The 16,830-nt window shown below is 39.6% G+C and overlaps 1 protein-coding gene across 2 annotated transcripts in view; it reads left to right on the top strand.

The window, feature by feature from the left end:
* Nucleotides 1-16,830, top strand: part of POLR1C (RNA polymerase I and III subunit C) — an 868,501-nt gene that overhangs the window by 646,004 nt on the left and 205,667 nt on the right. For both annotated transcript variants that reach the window (XM_044061017.1, XM_044061008.1), the window contains exon 6: nt 16,621-16,773. In XM_044061017.1, the coding sequence (XP_043916952.1) occupies nt 16,621-16,773 (153 nt within the window). The remainder of the gene's footprint in view (nt 1-16,620; nt 16,774-16,830) is intronic.

The following is a 16,830-nucleotide window of genomic DNA, read 5'->3' as shown; positions in this document are numbered from 1 at the left end:
ACCTGTGAATATGGTATTAAGTTGGATGGTAAGTGTTTCCAGTGAGCTTATATACATGTTATGGGCCTCCTGATTCATGTCTATAGCTTGCAAGGAAGTGGGATTTTGCTTATTGTGACTCGAACATGAAGAAGCTTGTGTGTCATCCTTTATGACCAGCCTTGAAGTATTTATCTTTGGTGTAAATCGAGACACCTCCACCTTTAGTCTCCATCTGTGCAGTAGCTAGACTAAATATGTGGAAGAGAAGTCGGTAACTGCTCAGATGTCTGCATTCTAAGTGGCTCGTTTAGACTCTTAGTATTGAGCAGTAACACCTGCCTTGGTTTTGATTTGCTGTGGTGGAAGTACTTTTAGTTTGACATTGCCTAAAAAAAGGCATTATAGGGAAGACAATGTTTTAGCTAGTATTCTAAAGCCTAGAGGGGAAAGATGCAGACCATCCCTGGCAAAACAGCGTGTTGTTTAACTCCTTCTATGCTGACAAATATTGCAAATCCTTAGAGTGATACCTGAAACTAAGCCAATTATTAAAGTGAGTTATCCGTTCGTATTATGGCGTTATCCTTGGAGAAGGTAAAATTTTGCTTAGTACTAGGCTCATACCAGCCTTGGAAACACGTTCAGGAAACTCCATGATGTCTCTCTCCATATAGTCGAAGAAGGTATATTTCGGATCATTTGCAAACACATGGACGGTAACCAAGTCATTCTAGTTCTTGTGGTCCAGTGACCTGAGTGTGTGCATAATATGGTGGATCTTGGCCCCTAGTAAGCAACTAACCTTGACTTTCTCCTAACTCTGCCTGGTGAGAGAGGGACATCAGTGTGTCTCACGATGGAGTTTCCAGTGACCAGAATGTTGTATTGTGTTGTGGCTGGCTTTGTGGACTTAGTAGAGTCTCCATTAGTGGTGGCTGTGTGTGTTGATGTGGGTATTGTTTTGGAAGAGTGCATTTGAGGGTGCTGAAGGCATTTTATATGTGTACATTGACTTGGAGGGCTTTGAGGTTTAAGAAGGTTACATTTAAGAGTCTGAGAATTTATGGGCCTGTGTGTCTGCTTTGTACTGTATGTGATGGGTGCAGTGAATGTACTGCTGACAGCCTGATTGATATTAGGAGCGCCTCTATGGGAGAGTTTTGTCTCCACGGACCTTGTGTAAATACATCTCTCACATATCTTAACTGTTTGAAAATTAGCTTGTTGTCAGTAACATGAGGCAGTTTCTGCATTGCCTCAGGATGCCCATCCACCAAGCTGGTAATGGAGATAGTGGAAAAGTTCATATCCATAGCAACAAGCCCATTTTTATTGATTTGACAGTTGCTGTGAGAATATAAAGTAATGTCAGGGGTATCTGGTTTGCATCTCTGGGGGCAGTGCTTGTCACTGTGAACTAGTTGCCCTGTGTCCAGCTAGGTATTAGTGAAATTTTAGGGGTGCTTTTACAGGAAAAATGTCAGCTCATGGTGCTTGCATCTGTACAAGACACTGCCAAACACTTGAGGGGAAGCTACTGAAGTAGACTCTGACAATTTACAGATGAAATATTTAGGGAGCTGTTTTGAAGTTAGACAATCAAGCAGTACTTAACCGAAAGAATAAATTAGCTTTGTCAGAATGATGAGTAGTGGGGAGCTGCCTAATTGACTACTACCTGGCTGCTACTAGTGCTGGTCTCACCACAGCTTCACATTGCTGGGGTACAATGCCCTTTGCTGCTTGCCTTACTGGAAGCAAAACACTAGCACCAATCCCAAGATAAGAAGCAGGCCAGAGGTTTTTCGAGATCAACAGTCTTGTCCCAGGTGATGCAGGAGTCTGTAGGCTTGTTGTAGCCCTTTTGTGGTAGATGCCTTGAATAGCACCCAGACCAATCAGCAAGAACCCACACAGACACTCAATGCACTATCAGGGACAGACCGGAATCAATGTCATCTGATCCTTCTCTCACCAGGATCAAAATATAAGCATAGATTATTCCAAGCTGGCACCTGTGAAGCAGTTAGCAGACTTTCCAGTGATGAGCAGTCTCCAGAAAATGTTCTTGTGCTGCACTTCTCTTCAGGAGTAAAATGGAAATGTTAATCCCAAGATGATTACTGAGAGGCAGAATATGGTCTCTCCCAATAACTAGCGGACTTGGATCAGATGTTGCAGATTTTAAAGGCAAGGGGGAAAAATTGGTTAAAATCCTTAAAGTTGCAGTGTGCACTAAGCAGATAGTTATGAATGAGGCAGTAACTCTAGCCTTAGTAGTCTAAGGGGAGAGCTACTAATTTTAAAAGAGCAAGCTAGATTGGATGGGGGTGGGTACTTAGTATTTTGGTTCTATGGAATACAGTGGGATGGCCAGTAAATTGAGATAGCTAAAGGGAAGCGATTTCACAAAATATTTTTGTGCTTACTGACAGTAGCCAGTGAAAGAGGAGGGAAGGAAATATGTGATGAAATTAAGATAAGGGTCCCCCGCAACTAGGTAGACAATGGAGTTAAAACACAGCACCAGCAGTTTAGGGAAAAATGTAATTTCTGTGCGACTCACAAGAGACCAGCACTGGTCTCTTTCATAGTTTAAATATACAATTGAAAGCAGAATACAATTAAAACACAGTGTAACAAAAATACACCACAATATACAAAAAATAGAAGGCATTGAAGCAATGTAAATTACAAGAAAGCAAGAAATGTGAACTGATCTTTCCCTCACAACAGTGTATGGCAGAGTCTGAGTAACTCTAAACTGGGCCATGCAAGTCATTGCAAGCTGGCTCTCTAAGGCCATCTCATTTTGTTACTGTCTACATGGCAAGTCCTTACCCTTAAGCCGTCAAGCTCATTCTACCAGAGCAGTAGCAGCCTCTGGAGTTTTCTATAAAGGAGTGGGTGACAGGCCCTTTCTGGAGACTGACACCTGGCCATATGTACAGACTTTCACTAAACTCTATAGAATACATTTTTCAAGGTGCAGAGCTGCTTTTGCTAGGTCAGTTTTATCTGGCATCTTAAACAGTTTTACTGCCTTTTAACCAACCTCCCTTATTTTCCCTTTAGCCCTGAGAATCACCAAGGTGTTATAGACACTGTAACTTTGATTTCAGTCAGGACATACAACAATTGTGTAAGAACTTATAACAGTAGATGTCTTACTGATCGCTGTTGCAGTATTCCTTCCCGCTTTCTTTACTTTTATCATCTCCTTTCTGACTAAGTTTCTATCCCATGGAAAATGCCCAAGAACTGAGGTAGCTTTCTTACCACGTCATAGTATGCCCCTTATATCCGATTAGTCTTCTGTCTCGGGGGGGGGGGGGTCTTCAGGACACTGGCTTTGAGATGGCCAGAAGGACTACGCTTCTCCATCCACCTATATGCCCCTACACTTGTGAGCTGAGATCACGTCAAACTTATAATCTTGGGAAGGTAAAGCTTTGGTACCCCGGCCAGATGATAGTGGTTGTGAGGCTGCCAGCTCAGCTATCTGGAATTTTGTAATAATCATATGTCATTTGTGAATATTAACATGATCCATAGGTTTATTTTACAAATGTAAGAGAATTATATGTTGTGTGCGTTAAACTGCTGGTGCAGAAGTGTGCGTTAAACTGTATTATGTACTGAGCTTCCAGAATGTAACCACAGTGTACCCTACTAGAAAAGAACAGAAATGTATATGAACTACATGCCTATGCAAATGTATGTTTTGATAGTAAGAAGCTGGAACATACAGAGTTAACTTGCAAACTCTAAGAAAATAACTTGAAATTGTTTACGACTGTGCTATAAAGTTAGTTAATGCAAAGAGTTAGGGTGTCTACAGCTAGAGGTTTCTTCCTATTGTCTGGAAACAGAATAATTATAGGTTTCAAATGTAAAAGTGTTAAACTGTTTAAGACTTCCAGTTCTAAGCAAACTTCTAAGAGATAAGTATTTTTGACACAGAGGTGCTAAATTTTAAGTTTCTGTTAGCCTGGGAACTGAAGGCAGAAGTGTCAAATAGTGATGTCATCCAGCTAACGCAGCAGTAATGTGTATTATTAATTTAAGAACTCTCTCTCAGAGAAAGTCTGTGCATTTTGTATTTCTTTGGGTCTGACAGCATCCTCTCAGCACTTGCTTTGCTAATAGTAGGTTACTAGATTACAGTGATTTCTCTTAGAAATGGATAGGAATATAGCAAGATTAGTTTAGATGTCTTCTGTATATATGTGAGACTGTCCCGCAATGTTTTTTTTTAAATATTTCCTGTGATTCTGAACTCTGGTGACACTGTGAGTTATTGAATATTGTCTTTTGCTTTTATTATTAAATATATTTAAACCTTTTAATTGTGGGTGGTTGTTAAAAGATATTTAAGCTCTTAGAGCACTTGCATATGTATTTGGTGACACTGTGCAGGCCACTCTAACAGCCTTAGTCTTGGTTACACTTACCATATGGATAATAGTAAGATTACACAGCATCATTGGTCACCTTTTGGGAAGGGCCTTATAGTAGCTGATAAAGAGCTGGTTGGTGGCAGTGATAACTACCTTTTGGTCTGAGCAGAAGAGGGCATAGCTAGTAAATGTGTGCCCAGCCTTTCCCAGGAGAGAGTGAGTGTGTGTCTCAGCTACCTGGTCAGGGACACGAAGCACCGGTTGGACAGAGAGGGTGCTGGAAGTTTTGGCTTGACCACTCTGCTGAGATCTTAGCCCAATAGCTGTGCCAGTGGGAAGTTTTATGGGGATCTGGAGAGAGAGGTTGAAACCAGCCCCAGACCGACTGTGATCATCGTGTGCTCTTAAGGGAAATTGTACTTTACTGTGTGTGTACTTGTCATCCTCCCAATGTGCACGTCCCTGACTGGTGCTAGTGGTGAGGATTGAGGCTCCTTGATTACTGGGCCGGTGCAGGGGCACAGTGGTGATAACCCATGTGTTAGGTGTACTGCAACAGTGATCAATAGGACATATACTGCTATGGTAAGTTCTGACACAACTGTACTTTTTCATTGGTGCAAGTACACTGATAATCAGAGTAGTCACTCTAATCATCCCTGTCGTTTATTGCTTAATAGAGTACCACATTATTGAATTTTTTTTTTGTATTTTGTTAAGTTAGTCCCATTAGGCAACTGGCCTCCCGAGGTGGTATTCATACTGACTGGGGGAAATTTGACGAAAACACCACGGAAATTTCCCTTCTCCTTTCAGTAAGTAACAATGGGTCTTTTACATCAACCTGAGGAACCACCATTTTTGTTTAATTGTAAGCGGGTCTGGTGTTTATGCAGTTGATGATGTCATGGTTTTTACAAAACCTTTTTTGTATCCTGTCTCACAAAGCATGGTTATATGGATTAAATTATTTCAAAACATTTCTGCTTTGCTTGCTGGTTGCAAGGCTTCAATAAGAAGCTGAAAAACATTATAATTGAGTGTGGTAATTCCATGCACAGCATGTTGGGTTTGATGACCTGCTCCAAAAAGGAAGTTTCCCTCTATTGTACTTGTAGTCTGGGAGTATTAGAAGACTGAGTGGGAGTGGCAAGCTTGAGTCACCTTTAGGGGTTTGAGGGGTCTAGGTACTGTAGTCTGGGCACATCCTTTCAAATTATTTGCATTTTTTTTCTATCTGCCTACTTTGGCCATCAGTGCTTATGAGAAAGTAGTTAGTATTTGAAACTGCCATTAGTCATACTTCCACCAATATTTTTTATTCTAACACGTACCTTATACCTCCTACAAGGGAAAGATCCCAGACTGGTTCCATCCACACAAAATTTTCTCACATTTAAAATTTCCTTCAAATTCAGTAGTCTTCCATATGAAAAAATAACCCTTTTAGGAAAAATGTTACCCAACATCTCATCCTGATTAATGAATGATAGGCCAGAGCCTGCTGACCAAATTTCTCAATGTGTTAGGAAAAAGGGGAGAATCTGCTAACGAAGAAGATGTTTTTTCTTCACGATCTCTTCCTACTCCCCTGTCTTCCCACACTTCATGAGTGTGGCCCCAAACCAACTTGTACACATTTCCAGCTGTCCCATTTCCCCCTTACTTTCATCTCAGCCTTTTTTAAAAGATCCATGGAATATCTCTTACTTAATAACTTATTCCTAACCTTACAGAACTCACTATTTAACTGCAACTTATCTGACGTTTTATTAAAAATACTTTTAAATTCTCCGTAAGGCAATGAAGCTAAAAGATGTGGGGGATGCATACTGCTAGCACAAAGAAAATTGTTCACAAGTGTTTTTTTTTGTTAGAATATGGCCTGAAATGTACCTGATTATTTTTTCCAACCAAAAATTCATTGTCAAGGAACCCTTACCTGTGTTCTGTAAGTGAATTCCAAACCATATACATTTTTGTCCAGTCATCTGTATGACGGTTATAGATGTGTTGAGAATAGAATCTATTATTATAAATAAACAAATTCTCAAAGTAAACCATTAAAATAATGGCATATGATGGGGCATACAAAGCCCCCATTGCAGTACCCTCCTCCTGCGAAAAAAATCTTATTCTCGAACACAAAATGATTGTGTAAGGGAAAACTCCAGAAGCTGGACCAAAACAGATGGTGTTGATTTATTCATTTGAAGGCATTGACCGAGGTACCAGAAGCACCAGTAAACCATTTAATTTGCAGTCTATACTAATTTTGCTGCGTTTTGTTTTTATTTTTCTATTTTGTGAGTGTTCATTTTTTTATGGGGTGCCAGTTAAAATGACTGCCGATTTTTGATGGGTTAAGATGATTATTGTCAATGAAGTAGTTGTAGATTGATAAATAACACTTTTGGAGATTAGAGGGGGCAAAGTGATATAGAAGTACAGTGTCAGCATAGAGTACTAGGGAATCTGGGAGGACTGAAGTGATGTCATTAAAACAGAGTAGTACTTTGTGAAGTAATGGCCTCCTGAGGGATGCCTGTAGAGAAGGTACCAGTGGATGAGAGCAGATCATTAAGTAAGTTAAAGCTCCTCTTGGTAAGATGGAAAACCAGTAAGTCACATTTGTACCAAAGCCTATTGATTTTGTATCTTTTCCAAAAGAAAATGGTGATTACCTCCTCATACGTTGTTTTGAGATCTGTGAAAATGTCATCACATGTCTGCCCCTTCTTCATAATGTTATGGTTGATAGCACTGTACAGTGCAGTAAAGGTGTTTTTTTTTCAGAATCTATCCCTACTTGGACGACTGCCTTATTCAAGCAGAGAGCAAGGACATTCTTCTAAAGCATCTGGCATTTGTAAAAAGATTGCTAATTTGCCTAGGGTACACAGTAAACGAAAAGAAATCAAAACTAGTGCCCTCTCAAGAGATAATATTCCTGGGTGCAAGCTTAAATACAACTGCCCAAATGGCTTATCTCATGCCAGACAAACAAAGGCAACTGACTCATTACTTTCAAATGATGGCAACAAAAACCCAGCTCTCTGCAAGAACAATTCTGCAGGCCCTGGGCTTCATGGCATCCTGCATTCTACTAATTCCAAATGCAAAACTGCATATGAGGAAACTACAATGGTATCTAAAAAGTGTTTGTACTCAGCATTGTCACAGCCTGGAGACAATCATAACTTTAATTCCATGTCTACAACAGGGGTTTCAATGGTGGTCCCAGGCCTGTCACCACAACAAGGGACAGCCTTTCACCTTACCCACTGCCAGGCAGACAATAACAATGGATGCATCGGATTATGCCTGGGGGGCACATATGGCAGGAAAATGTATTCAGGGCACATGGCCCAAGGAACAAATGCATCTTCACATCAATCAAAAAGAGATGCTAGATGTACAGAATGCCCTGACTGCTTTCAAGGACCTAACATCCAGGACAACTGTTAATAAAGACGGACAATACCACAGTTATGTGGTACATAAACAAGCAGGGGGGCACACATTCCTACCCCCTATGCAGACAAGCCATGACTTTGTGGAACACAGCACTGACCTATCAAGTACATCTGCAGGCACAATTCCTGCCAGGAACAAAAAATACACTGGCAGATGAACTAAGCAGAAATCTCATGGATCCTCATGAATGGAAGCTAAATCCAGAAGTGTTCAGCATGATAACGAGGAAATGGGGACGCCCAGACTTGGATCTTTTTGCCTCCCTTCACAATTACCAAATACAGAAATTTTGCACAAGAACTTATCACTCTCAAGTATGGAAAGTGGATACTCTGTCATTCAGCTGGAAAGGCCTGACAGTCTATGCCTTCCCTCCGATGCCTCTTCTTACCAAGGTGCTACTAAAATTCAGACAAGAAAGGCCAAAAATGATCCTGATTGCCCCAGACTGGCCACTCCAGCACTGGTACCCAATCCTAAAGAGTTTGTCTCAAGGCCCAGCTTGGCTCCTACCTCAAATTCCTCATCTTCTGACACAGCAAAACAATCAGATTCTGCACAGTCAACTCAGAACCTTAAACCTGGCAGCATGGCAGATAATGTAGCCACTCAGACTGCACCTCTCTCTAAAGCTGTTATGGATGTCATTTTTAGAAGCCAGGAGGTCCAGCACTTGGAAATCTTATGCAGAACAATGGAAGAGATTTTGTGCTTGGAACCAGGCACAAGGGCTCGAACCAATTGTCCCTAATATACCTCAGATTTGCAATACCTAACTGAGATGCTGGACAAAGGCTTATCTTTCTCATCTATTAAAATCCATGCCTCTGCCATTTCAGCTCATTACAATACGGAACCTCCTATTTTTTCACATCCTCTAGTACGACAGTACCTCAGAGGGGCAAAAAATATAAGACCCCCATGGAGAGCACCAGTACTTACTTGGGAACTCAATTTTGTTTTAGAAAAAGTCACAGTGCCTCCTTTTGAACCAGCCAGCACAGCTGATCTAAAATTCTTGTCATGGAAAACTGCTCTGCTCCTAGCAATAACTTCAGCAAGAAGAGTCTCAGAGTTGCAGACATTAATGGCTGTGGATGGAACTTTTCCTCATTTTTCATCAGGACAGGGTTTCTCTTAGGACAAACCCAACATTCATGCCAAAAGTGGTCTCCAATGTGGCCTTAAACCAAACCATTCATTTACCTACTTTTTACCCAAATCCCCAGAATAAAGGGGAGAGACTTCTGCACGCTTTGGATATACACGGACAGCTACGATTCTACTTGGACAAAAGAAAAGCTTTCAGAAAAACTGAGCAGCTGTTTGTAGCGTATGCTGCAGGATCATAAGCAAAGCCTATTACAAAGCAGACAATCTCGAAATGGATAGGACACTGCATCCGCTTCTGTTATGCACAACATGGCAAATCAGTGCCTAAGGGCATTAGGCCTCATTCTACCAGAGCAGCAGCCACTTCAGCAGCTTTCCTCAGAGGAGTGCCAACCAAAGACATTTTAGAAGCTGCAACCTGGAGCTCAGTGCATACTTTAACCAAGCACTACCACTTACCTCTCTACTCTAAATCCAGAACGGGCTTTGCCACTGCAGTTCTGCAGGGCTTGGTAGCCTCTCCAAATCCAATTTAGACCCAACCACCCAACCTCAGCTTTGGGATTCTACCCAAGTGTAATGACTGCAACAGTGAAAGACGATGAACATAGTACAGTTGTGTACCTACCATAAATGTAGATGTTCGAGTGTATTCACTGTTGCAGTCCAGGTTACACATCCACCATCCCCCTTTTTTCATTGCTGGGACTTTTCTGTACTTCTCATCTCTATACTACCTATGTGGTGTATTTGCTTGTAGATGAAGGAAATGTTTATAGTAATATATGCATGTATTTTGGCATAATTGCATCTTTCCAGCCTTCCTATCTGGGGGCACCTGACATCTGGGGCAAGAAAAACTGAAGAAAATAGCGTCGGTTGCAACTTTTATACCCCTGGCGCACTGACGTCAGGGAAGAGGCGACAGCAACCAACGCCGGACCAAGACTTTGGAACTCGGGCCAACTGCAGGTCGCCTGCCAGCAGGATAACTCAAGTGTAATGACTGCAACAGTGAATACACTCGAACATCTACATTTATGGTAGGTACACAAGTGTACTTTCTGGAGAAGAGTTAAGTAATTGTAGTAACATGCATGTAATGAGGAGGTTTTCCAAATCCTTCCTGCTCAATTCCATGCCTTTATGATATGTCTAATAGTACTTGTTAACCAGGATCAGATATTTTCTTTAGTTCTATTTTTCCCTAAGTGGATATATTTTGTTCAGAGTCTGGAGGAGTGCTGTTTTAGTGTCCAAGAGTCCTGATTAGATGACTTTAACCGTAGAGGTGTGTCTAGTCAGTAAAGCTAAGTTCAGTTTCTAATTCCTCCTCTGTCGATTCTGAGAAGTTCTTGATTTATATGATATTTCATTGAGGTTTAGGACTTTTCAATGGGTGGATTTCTGAGATGGGGCAGTGGGCACTTAATGAGTTAAACATTGTAAATGTTATGTACATTGGATATTAGTAGTAAGAAGGTCGAGAACAATGTGTTTTTTGGTAAAAGGGTCGAGTATGGTAGGTGACTTGATGAGTAGGGGAAAATCTGTACCAAAAAAGAATTGTCTATAGTTACTTGTTTTAACTTTGATTTGGAGAGATTTAAAATCCCTAGTAAATGTAGTTTATTATTGTATATAGGGTATTTTCCAAGGTGGTATAGTTTATAGGGGACAGGGGAGATGTGCTTTAGCTATGTTAATCTTTATAGAGTGGCTGATTTTGGAGTTTCTGTTAACTAAACAAATGCCTTTCTAATTAGGTATGAGCTTTACCCAAGAATGTTTGGTTCTACATTTTATTTATATGCAGATAATGAGAACCCCACCTGCAGTCACACCAGTTCTACTGCTAGTCAAAATGGGGAGTAGTTGGACTGACTGTAAGCAGAGGTTCAGTGGTTAGATTTTAGTCTAGATTCAGTGAGGCAGAGAATATCTGGGGAGTTAGTTTGATCCATACTTCGCTTGTGTCCCATTTGTTGCTGATTCTGAAGGAGCTTTTCTCTTTTTTGTAGAGATGGGTTTAAAGGATTGGGCTGTGGAAGGTGATGTTTTGTGGGACGCACTGATTATTTATGGGCCAGTATTTGTATTTATGCTCCTGCGATGAGTAGTTTTGAGGATATTTAAAAGCAGGAAAGATGTAGAGAGGTTGTATTTGTCTGTATCAGTTTGTGTGAACATAGATTGAATTTGATTTTAGAATTTGTATAGAAGATATTGCCAAGTGACTGACATTTGGAGTGAAGCTACCTTAGTGTATAAGAGAAAGCAGTCTGGATATGGGCAACAATGAGGACAGGAATGTAGTTAGAAGAATTATTAATTTATTGATTGTGGCTGTTTGTGCATTCATCTATTATGTATACTGTGAATTGCAGTAAAAGTAGAATGGCAAAGTATGGATTAAATATTTGTTTTGGTTCTGTGCAGTGGTCTGTGCTCTTTATCATATTTATCCTGGTCTGTTTCAGGTGTGTGGAAGTAAGGAAAAAACTGCCTTTGCAACATCTGCAATACTGTGAAGTAGGGGCAGGCTGCTGCTGATGTTCTTGCTTTCCCAGTTTGTATTCTAATAAACCCCTCTATCACAGAATCCACATTCCCTTCCATCTGGAAGCAATTTTACATCCTTCCAATAGACAAAGGAGGAATCTCCACAGATATAACTAATTTTAGACCCATAACCATATTCTCACCACTCTCCAAAATTCTGGAAAAATGTATACTCAATCAAATCTTACACTACCTTCTGCAAGAAAATCTACTCACACCTATCCAACATAGCTTTCATCCCATGCACAGCACTACTACAGCTCTCCTGCCTTTCCTAAACTCTGTATCACTAGCCTAGAGACTTTAACAAACTTCATTCCTTTCTCTTCATTGACCTCTCTAAGCTTTTGATACAGTCTCTCATAAACTTTTTCTCCTTAAACTTACACCATCCACCATATCTTGGTTTAACAGCTCTCTCCCTGATAGACTCAAATCAGTCAAATGACTCTCAGCTTTCTCCCCTCTTCTTCCTGTTAAAACGGGTGTTCCACAAGGCTTCATCCTTGGGCCACTTCTTTTTAACATCTTTATCAACCTTCTCTACTCTTTCTGTCCTGGATCCTCACTGATGCAATTTGCAGATGATTCTACACATTACTATTGCAGAATCACCAACTGAACTAAAATCAGACGCACAGTCCTCTTTTAACTGTGTAGAAAACTGGCTATCTGAAAACCAATTTATCCTTAATCCAAAGAAAACCAAATTACTACTCTTTCTCCCTAAGAACCTTAACCACATAGTCTTCCTTCTCCATACTGTCACAAAATACTCAAATACAGGTGGATGCCAGTACAAAACTCTTGGGTGTTACTATTGATGATAGACTAACCTTTGATTTACACATCAATAATTGTATCTGAAAAACACATCGCAAGCTAGGTCTCCTCTGTTGAAACAAAAAATATCTTACCAAAACAGCAAAACTAACCCTTTCAAATGCCTACCTCTTAATCAAAAGCCAGAAAGAACAGACCCAACCACCTTGTGAACCACAATTTATTCCAATATGTTGAGCGCTTTCTTCCTAACTTCAGAGGCTTCCTCAGAACAATGTAAAACAAACACCCAGCTCTATTTTTACTCCACCCTAATTAAACAATTAAATCACTAATTGTTAAAACCATCAAAAAAATACATCAAGAAATACGTTTAAAAGTACATTTAAAACAGACGAAACACATTCACAAATTGTAATTAAAACGTTTAACATAGAAACTTCATTATTTTTATGTATGAATAATATATAAATGTTAAAGTTTTTAATTACAATTTGTGAATGTGTTTAGTCTGTTTTAAATGTACTTTTAAATGTATTTCTTGATGTATTTTCATCAATTAGTGATTTAATTGTTTAATTAGGGTGGAGTATAAATGGAGCTGGGTATTTGTTTTACATTGTTCTGAGGAAGTCCCTTTAGTGGGGAAGAACGCTCAACATATTGGAATAAATCGTGGTTCACAAGGTGGTTGGTCTGTTCTTTCTGGCTTTTGATTATTTGGTATTTTTCTCTTTTTTTTTTAAATGCCTACCTCTTACCCACTTTACTTTGTAGCTCCCAAATTCTCACCAGCCTCAACAATGGACTACTAAACAAGTTAGAAACAACTTATAACAGGATTGCCAGATTTGCTACCCAAAATTCTTACAAGTCTCATCACTGTCTCTCACTAAAAGAACTAAATTGGCTAGAATTACCTAACCTGCTTCGGTATAATCCAGTTTCGGATTATTCATTCCATTCTCTACAAACCCTCTTTCTGTCCAACTATCTCATCTGTAATCTGTCATTACCTAACCACTAGATTACTCCAGAGTTCTGAACAAGGCCTACTAAAAATCTACAAACCAAGGACCCAAATGGGTCACCTAGTCTTTAGCTTTAAGAGTCTATATTAGATCAGCGAACGCTTAAACAAGCGAACGCTGATTGATCGACCTTATTTTAGCGAATGTTAAAAGTATCGAAGCAACAGAAACTAGAATTTTTTCTAGGGAAAGAATTCGGTTGTCCGTTTCTGTTGCTTTGGTATTTTCAGTGCTGTGGTGGAAAGTTACGGGTTGGATTCAGGTAAGTGTGCGATTGTGTGGATGTGAGTGTTAGGGTGGGTTAGGTGAGTTAGGGTTAGGGCTCGGGTTAGGTATGTGTCCGATTGTGACGGACCTTAGGGTTAGGGTTTGGGTTAAGGTAAGTGGATAGTTAGTGGTGTGTGCATAGTTTAGTGTAGGGTTAGGTGTCAGATTTTAGGTGTATGTGTGCGGATTTCTGTTTGTTTGGTGTGCTTGTGTTGTGTGCATGTGTTTTGCATCAGCGATTTTTTTTCCCTAGGAAAAACATTGCTGATCTTGACAGTTTGAGATTGTAAGCTTTCGCTTACATAAGGTCGATCAATCAGCATTCGCTGATCTAATATAGACCCAACTTTAACCCTTCCAAGGCCTGGAATAGCCTACCATTAGATATAAGATTCCTTGAACATCCCAATCAATTCAAAACCACTACAAAAAAATACCTTCATGAAAAATGGACCTGCCAATGTAATTATCCCCGTAAGCACTCCCCTATAAACTTATACTTCTCTTCTCTCTTCCTTCCCTTCAATAAACAAACCTACTACTTTATCTTCTCCTCTTGGTACATCACTGTACAAACGTAACTAGTAAAATATTTCAGCTATGTAACTATTGCACTATTATGTATATAATATGTAATTATGAATGTATCCCTCTGATGACTTTATTGCTATTTGCATTTCACTTGCCACAATTTAATGTATGACACTATAATGCAATAATGTGTGGTACTGATTAAATGTAATGTGTGGCACTGTAATGCAGTAATCTGTGGTACTGATGAATGTATTTCTAGATGTATTCAGTATGTAAAATTTCTATTTTTTGTTGGAACTTTTCTCCTCTGGTCTTCGCTGAAAATGGGCATTTGTAGCCCAGTCGGACAAACCCGGTCAACAAATATAAAATAAATAAATTAGTAAGAGCTAAGACAGTGACTCTGGTTACTAGAGTGAAATGGGAGGAAGGTGGAGAGAGGTGGTTTATAGTTTAGGGTAATAGCTGGAGGAGTGGGTCTTAAGAGGTAAAGTTTGGTATTACTGAGTGTTAAGTGAAGGAGTAAAGTGCTGACCAGAGTGAAGTTGAGAGACTGTACGGAAGATGGTATTGCGGAGGCTTACAATTAAGGGGTAAAGTGCTGTACAGCACGAAGTAAAATAATACAGTACCAAAAGTGTCCAGCCCTTTTGATAGGTTTGTGAGTATAGTAGAACTGTAAAACAAATTTCCCAGTGACCAAGTAGTGATTCGAGTAACAACAGGATACTTGATTTAGTTTGTTTGTGTCTTTCGGCTTTTCCCGGTTAGGGGTCGCCACAGCGGAACTCCGGTCCGCTAATGATTGGTAGTGGAAGGAAAGATGTACTCTACGAGAATGGATCGGCTGTGGCAAGTTTCCTACCTTCAGTGCAGAAGTAAGATACCAGATCAAAGAGCTTGTATAAAAAGAGACAGAAGTTTTCCGTAATTAACTTATGTGTTTCTAATGTAACAGAAGAATGCTGCATTAGTTGAGTATTTAGTTGCAAGGGAGAAGTCACTTGCGTAATGAGAGGAAGTCTTTAGAGCGCTAGTTTCTGTTTCGTTCTTGTGGGTTTTCATCCATAAATGGTTTGTGCTACAAGCTATTGCACATTTTAGTATATATTCACAAGAATGATTATACCATGTCTTTCCACATTGGTGATTTACACTTTACTTGTATTTTAGCTATGGAAAACTAACACTGTACCAGCTAAGCATTTATATTAAACAAGCATATTAGTGGCGTGAAAATTCATCTTGAAACCATTTGTTTGCTATTTAACCACAGAAGTGAGCTGGTCCAAAGACCCTTATTAGCCACAGCCTTGGTCCAGAGGCCAGGAATACTGTAATTACAATATACAATTTCAGATGTACACCTCTTCTTCAATTTTACTCTTGAATGTCACAGTCCTAAAGTATTAGAATAATAGGTTTGGTGACAAAAACGTATTGAAGTAGAAATGTAAACTAAACAAAATCTATTAATGAAAACAGCACCTTTAATATAGATGAGGAACTAGCCTTGAAGAAGCCAGAGAAATAACTGACATCGCCGTGTTAGTACAGGCTGTAGTTTATCCAGGTTAGCTGACTAATCAGGAGTTGAAATGTTTGGTTCTTAGCTAATTTCACTGCCTGCAAAGAGATGTGATGCCTGAGTTCAAATAGGTTATTATTTTGGATAGTGATAAAAGTGTGTAAGACTGTACACACTGTGTACAGTTGGTAAAAGAGAGGGCTTATACAATTCGCATTGCAGTATTATTCACACTCCTGAGTAGGGTTTAGAATAAGGTCTTGTCTGTGAATCCTGCTAACAATTATCCCTGATGCTCAGCAAGTAAGGACTTAATACACTTAAAGAGAATTTGGCCTTTCACCTCAGGTTGACTTATACCAGAAAGAGGCAATGTGACTCCTTATGAAGACCTGCAGTTTCAGGGGAAAAAAGATCACATATGGAGACTAACTTCATGTATGACTTTTTCTATGTAGGCTTTCTGTTAAGAGTAACTCTGTTCTGCTGTCCTGCAGATGTGTGATCAGGGGTGCAAGGCGTAAACATAATTTGTATTGTGTACAAGGTAGCTGAAGTAAAGACTGACATTTACCTGGCTAGTAGTACCATATGTTTAAGGATTAATAGCTTAAACAGTTTAATTGCATTGTACTTGTTTAGTGGTAGAAATGTGTAGTTGTAGAAGGTGCAGGAGTATTTTATTCTCATTTATGTAGTGTATTGTATTTTGCTGTTTTTTCAAATGCACCTGAAAGTGATCTATTGCTAGTTTAAAGTACTCCTCTTCTTAAAAATTGAAAAGAAGGAAAAGGTCATTTTCATGCATCATTCTCTGTGCAAAAACTTATTTTGAAAAGTTGAAGAAATGTTTTGATGCAGATATATTCATAATGGAACTGTTTATGAATGTTTTAGAGGTCTTCTGCTTTATAGTGTACACTGATTTTAACAATTTTCCCAGTTTATTCCAAGCACATGAAATGGATTCCAATTGGGAATCAGTCGGACCTCTTCACAGAAGAGAGCATTCGTCCAGTCCATGATGACATTCTGATTGCTCTGCTACGACCAGGACAGGAAGTTGACATTGTCATGCACTGTGTCAAGGGATTAGGTAAGGATTTATTTAGATATTTTTTTCCTCCTGGCTGTTGGCTAGTGTTTATTGAAA

Source organism: Protopterus annectens, chromosome 1.part0 (genome assembly GCF_019279795.1).
Source record: "Protopterus annectens isolate FY-2018-M chromosome 1.part0, PAN1.0, whole genome shotgun sequence".
Taxonomy (NCBI): domain Eukaryota; kingdom Metazoa; phylum Chordata; order Ceratodontiformes; family Protopteridae; genus Protopterus; species Protopterus annectens.
Note: the sequence above shows the minus strand (reverse complement) of the source record. Positions and strands in the feature narration are given on the sequence as shown.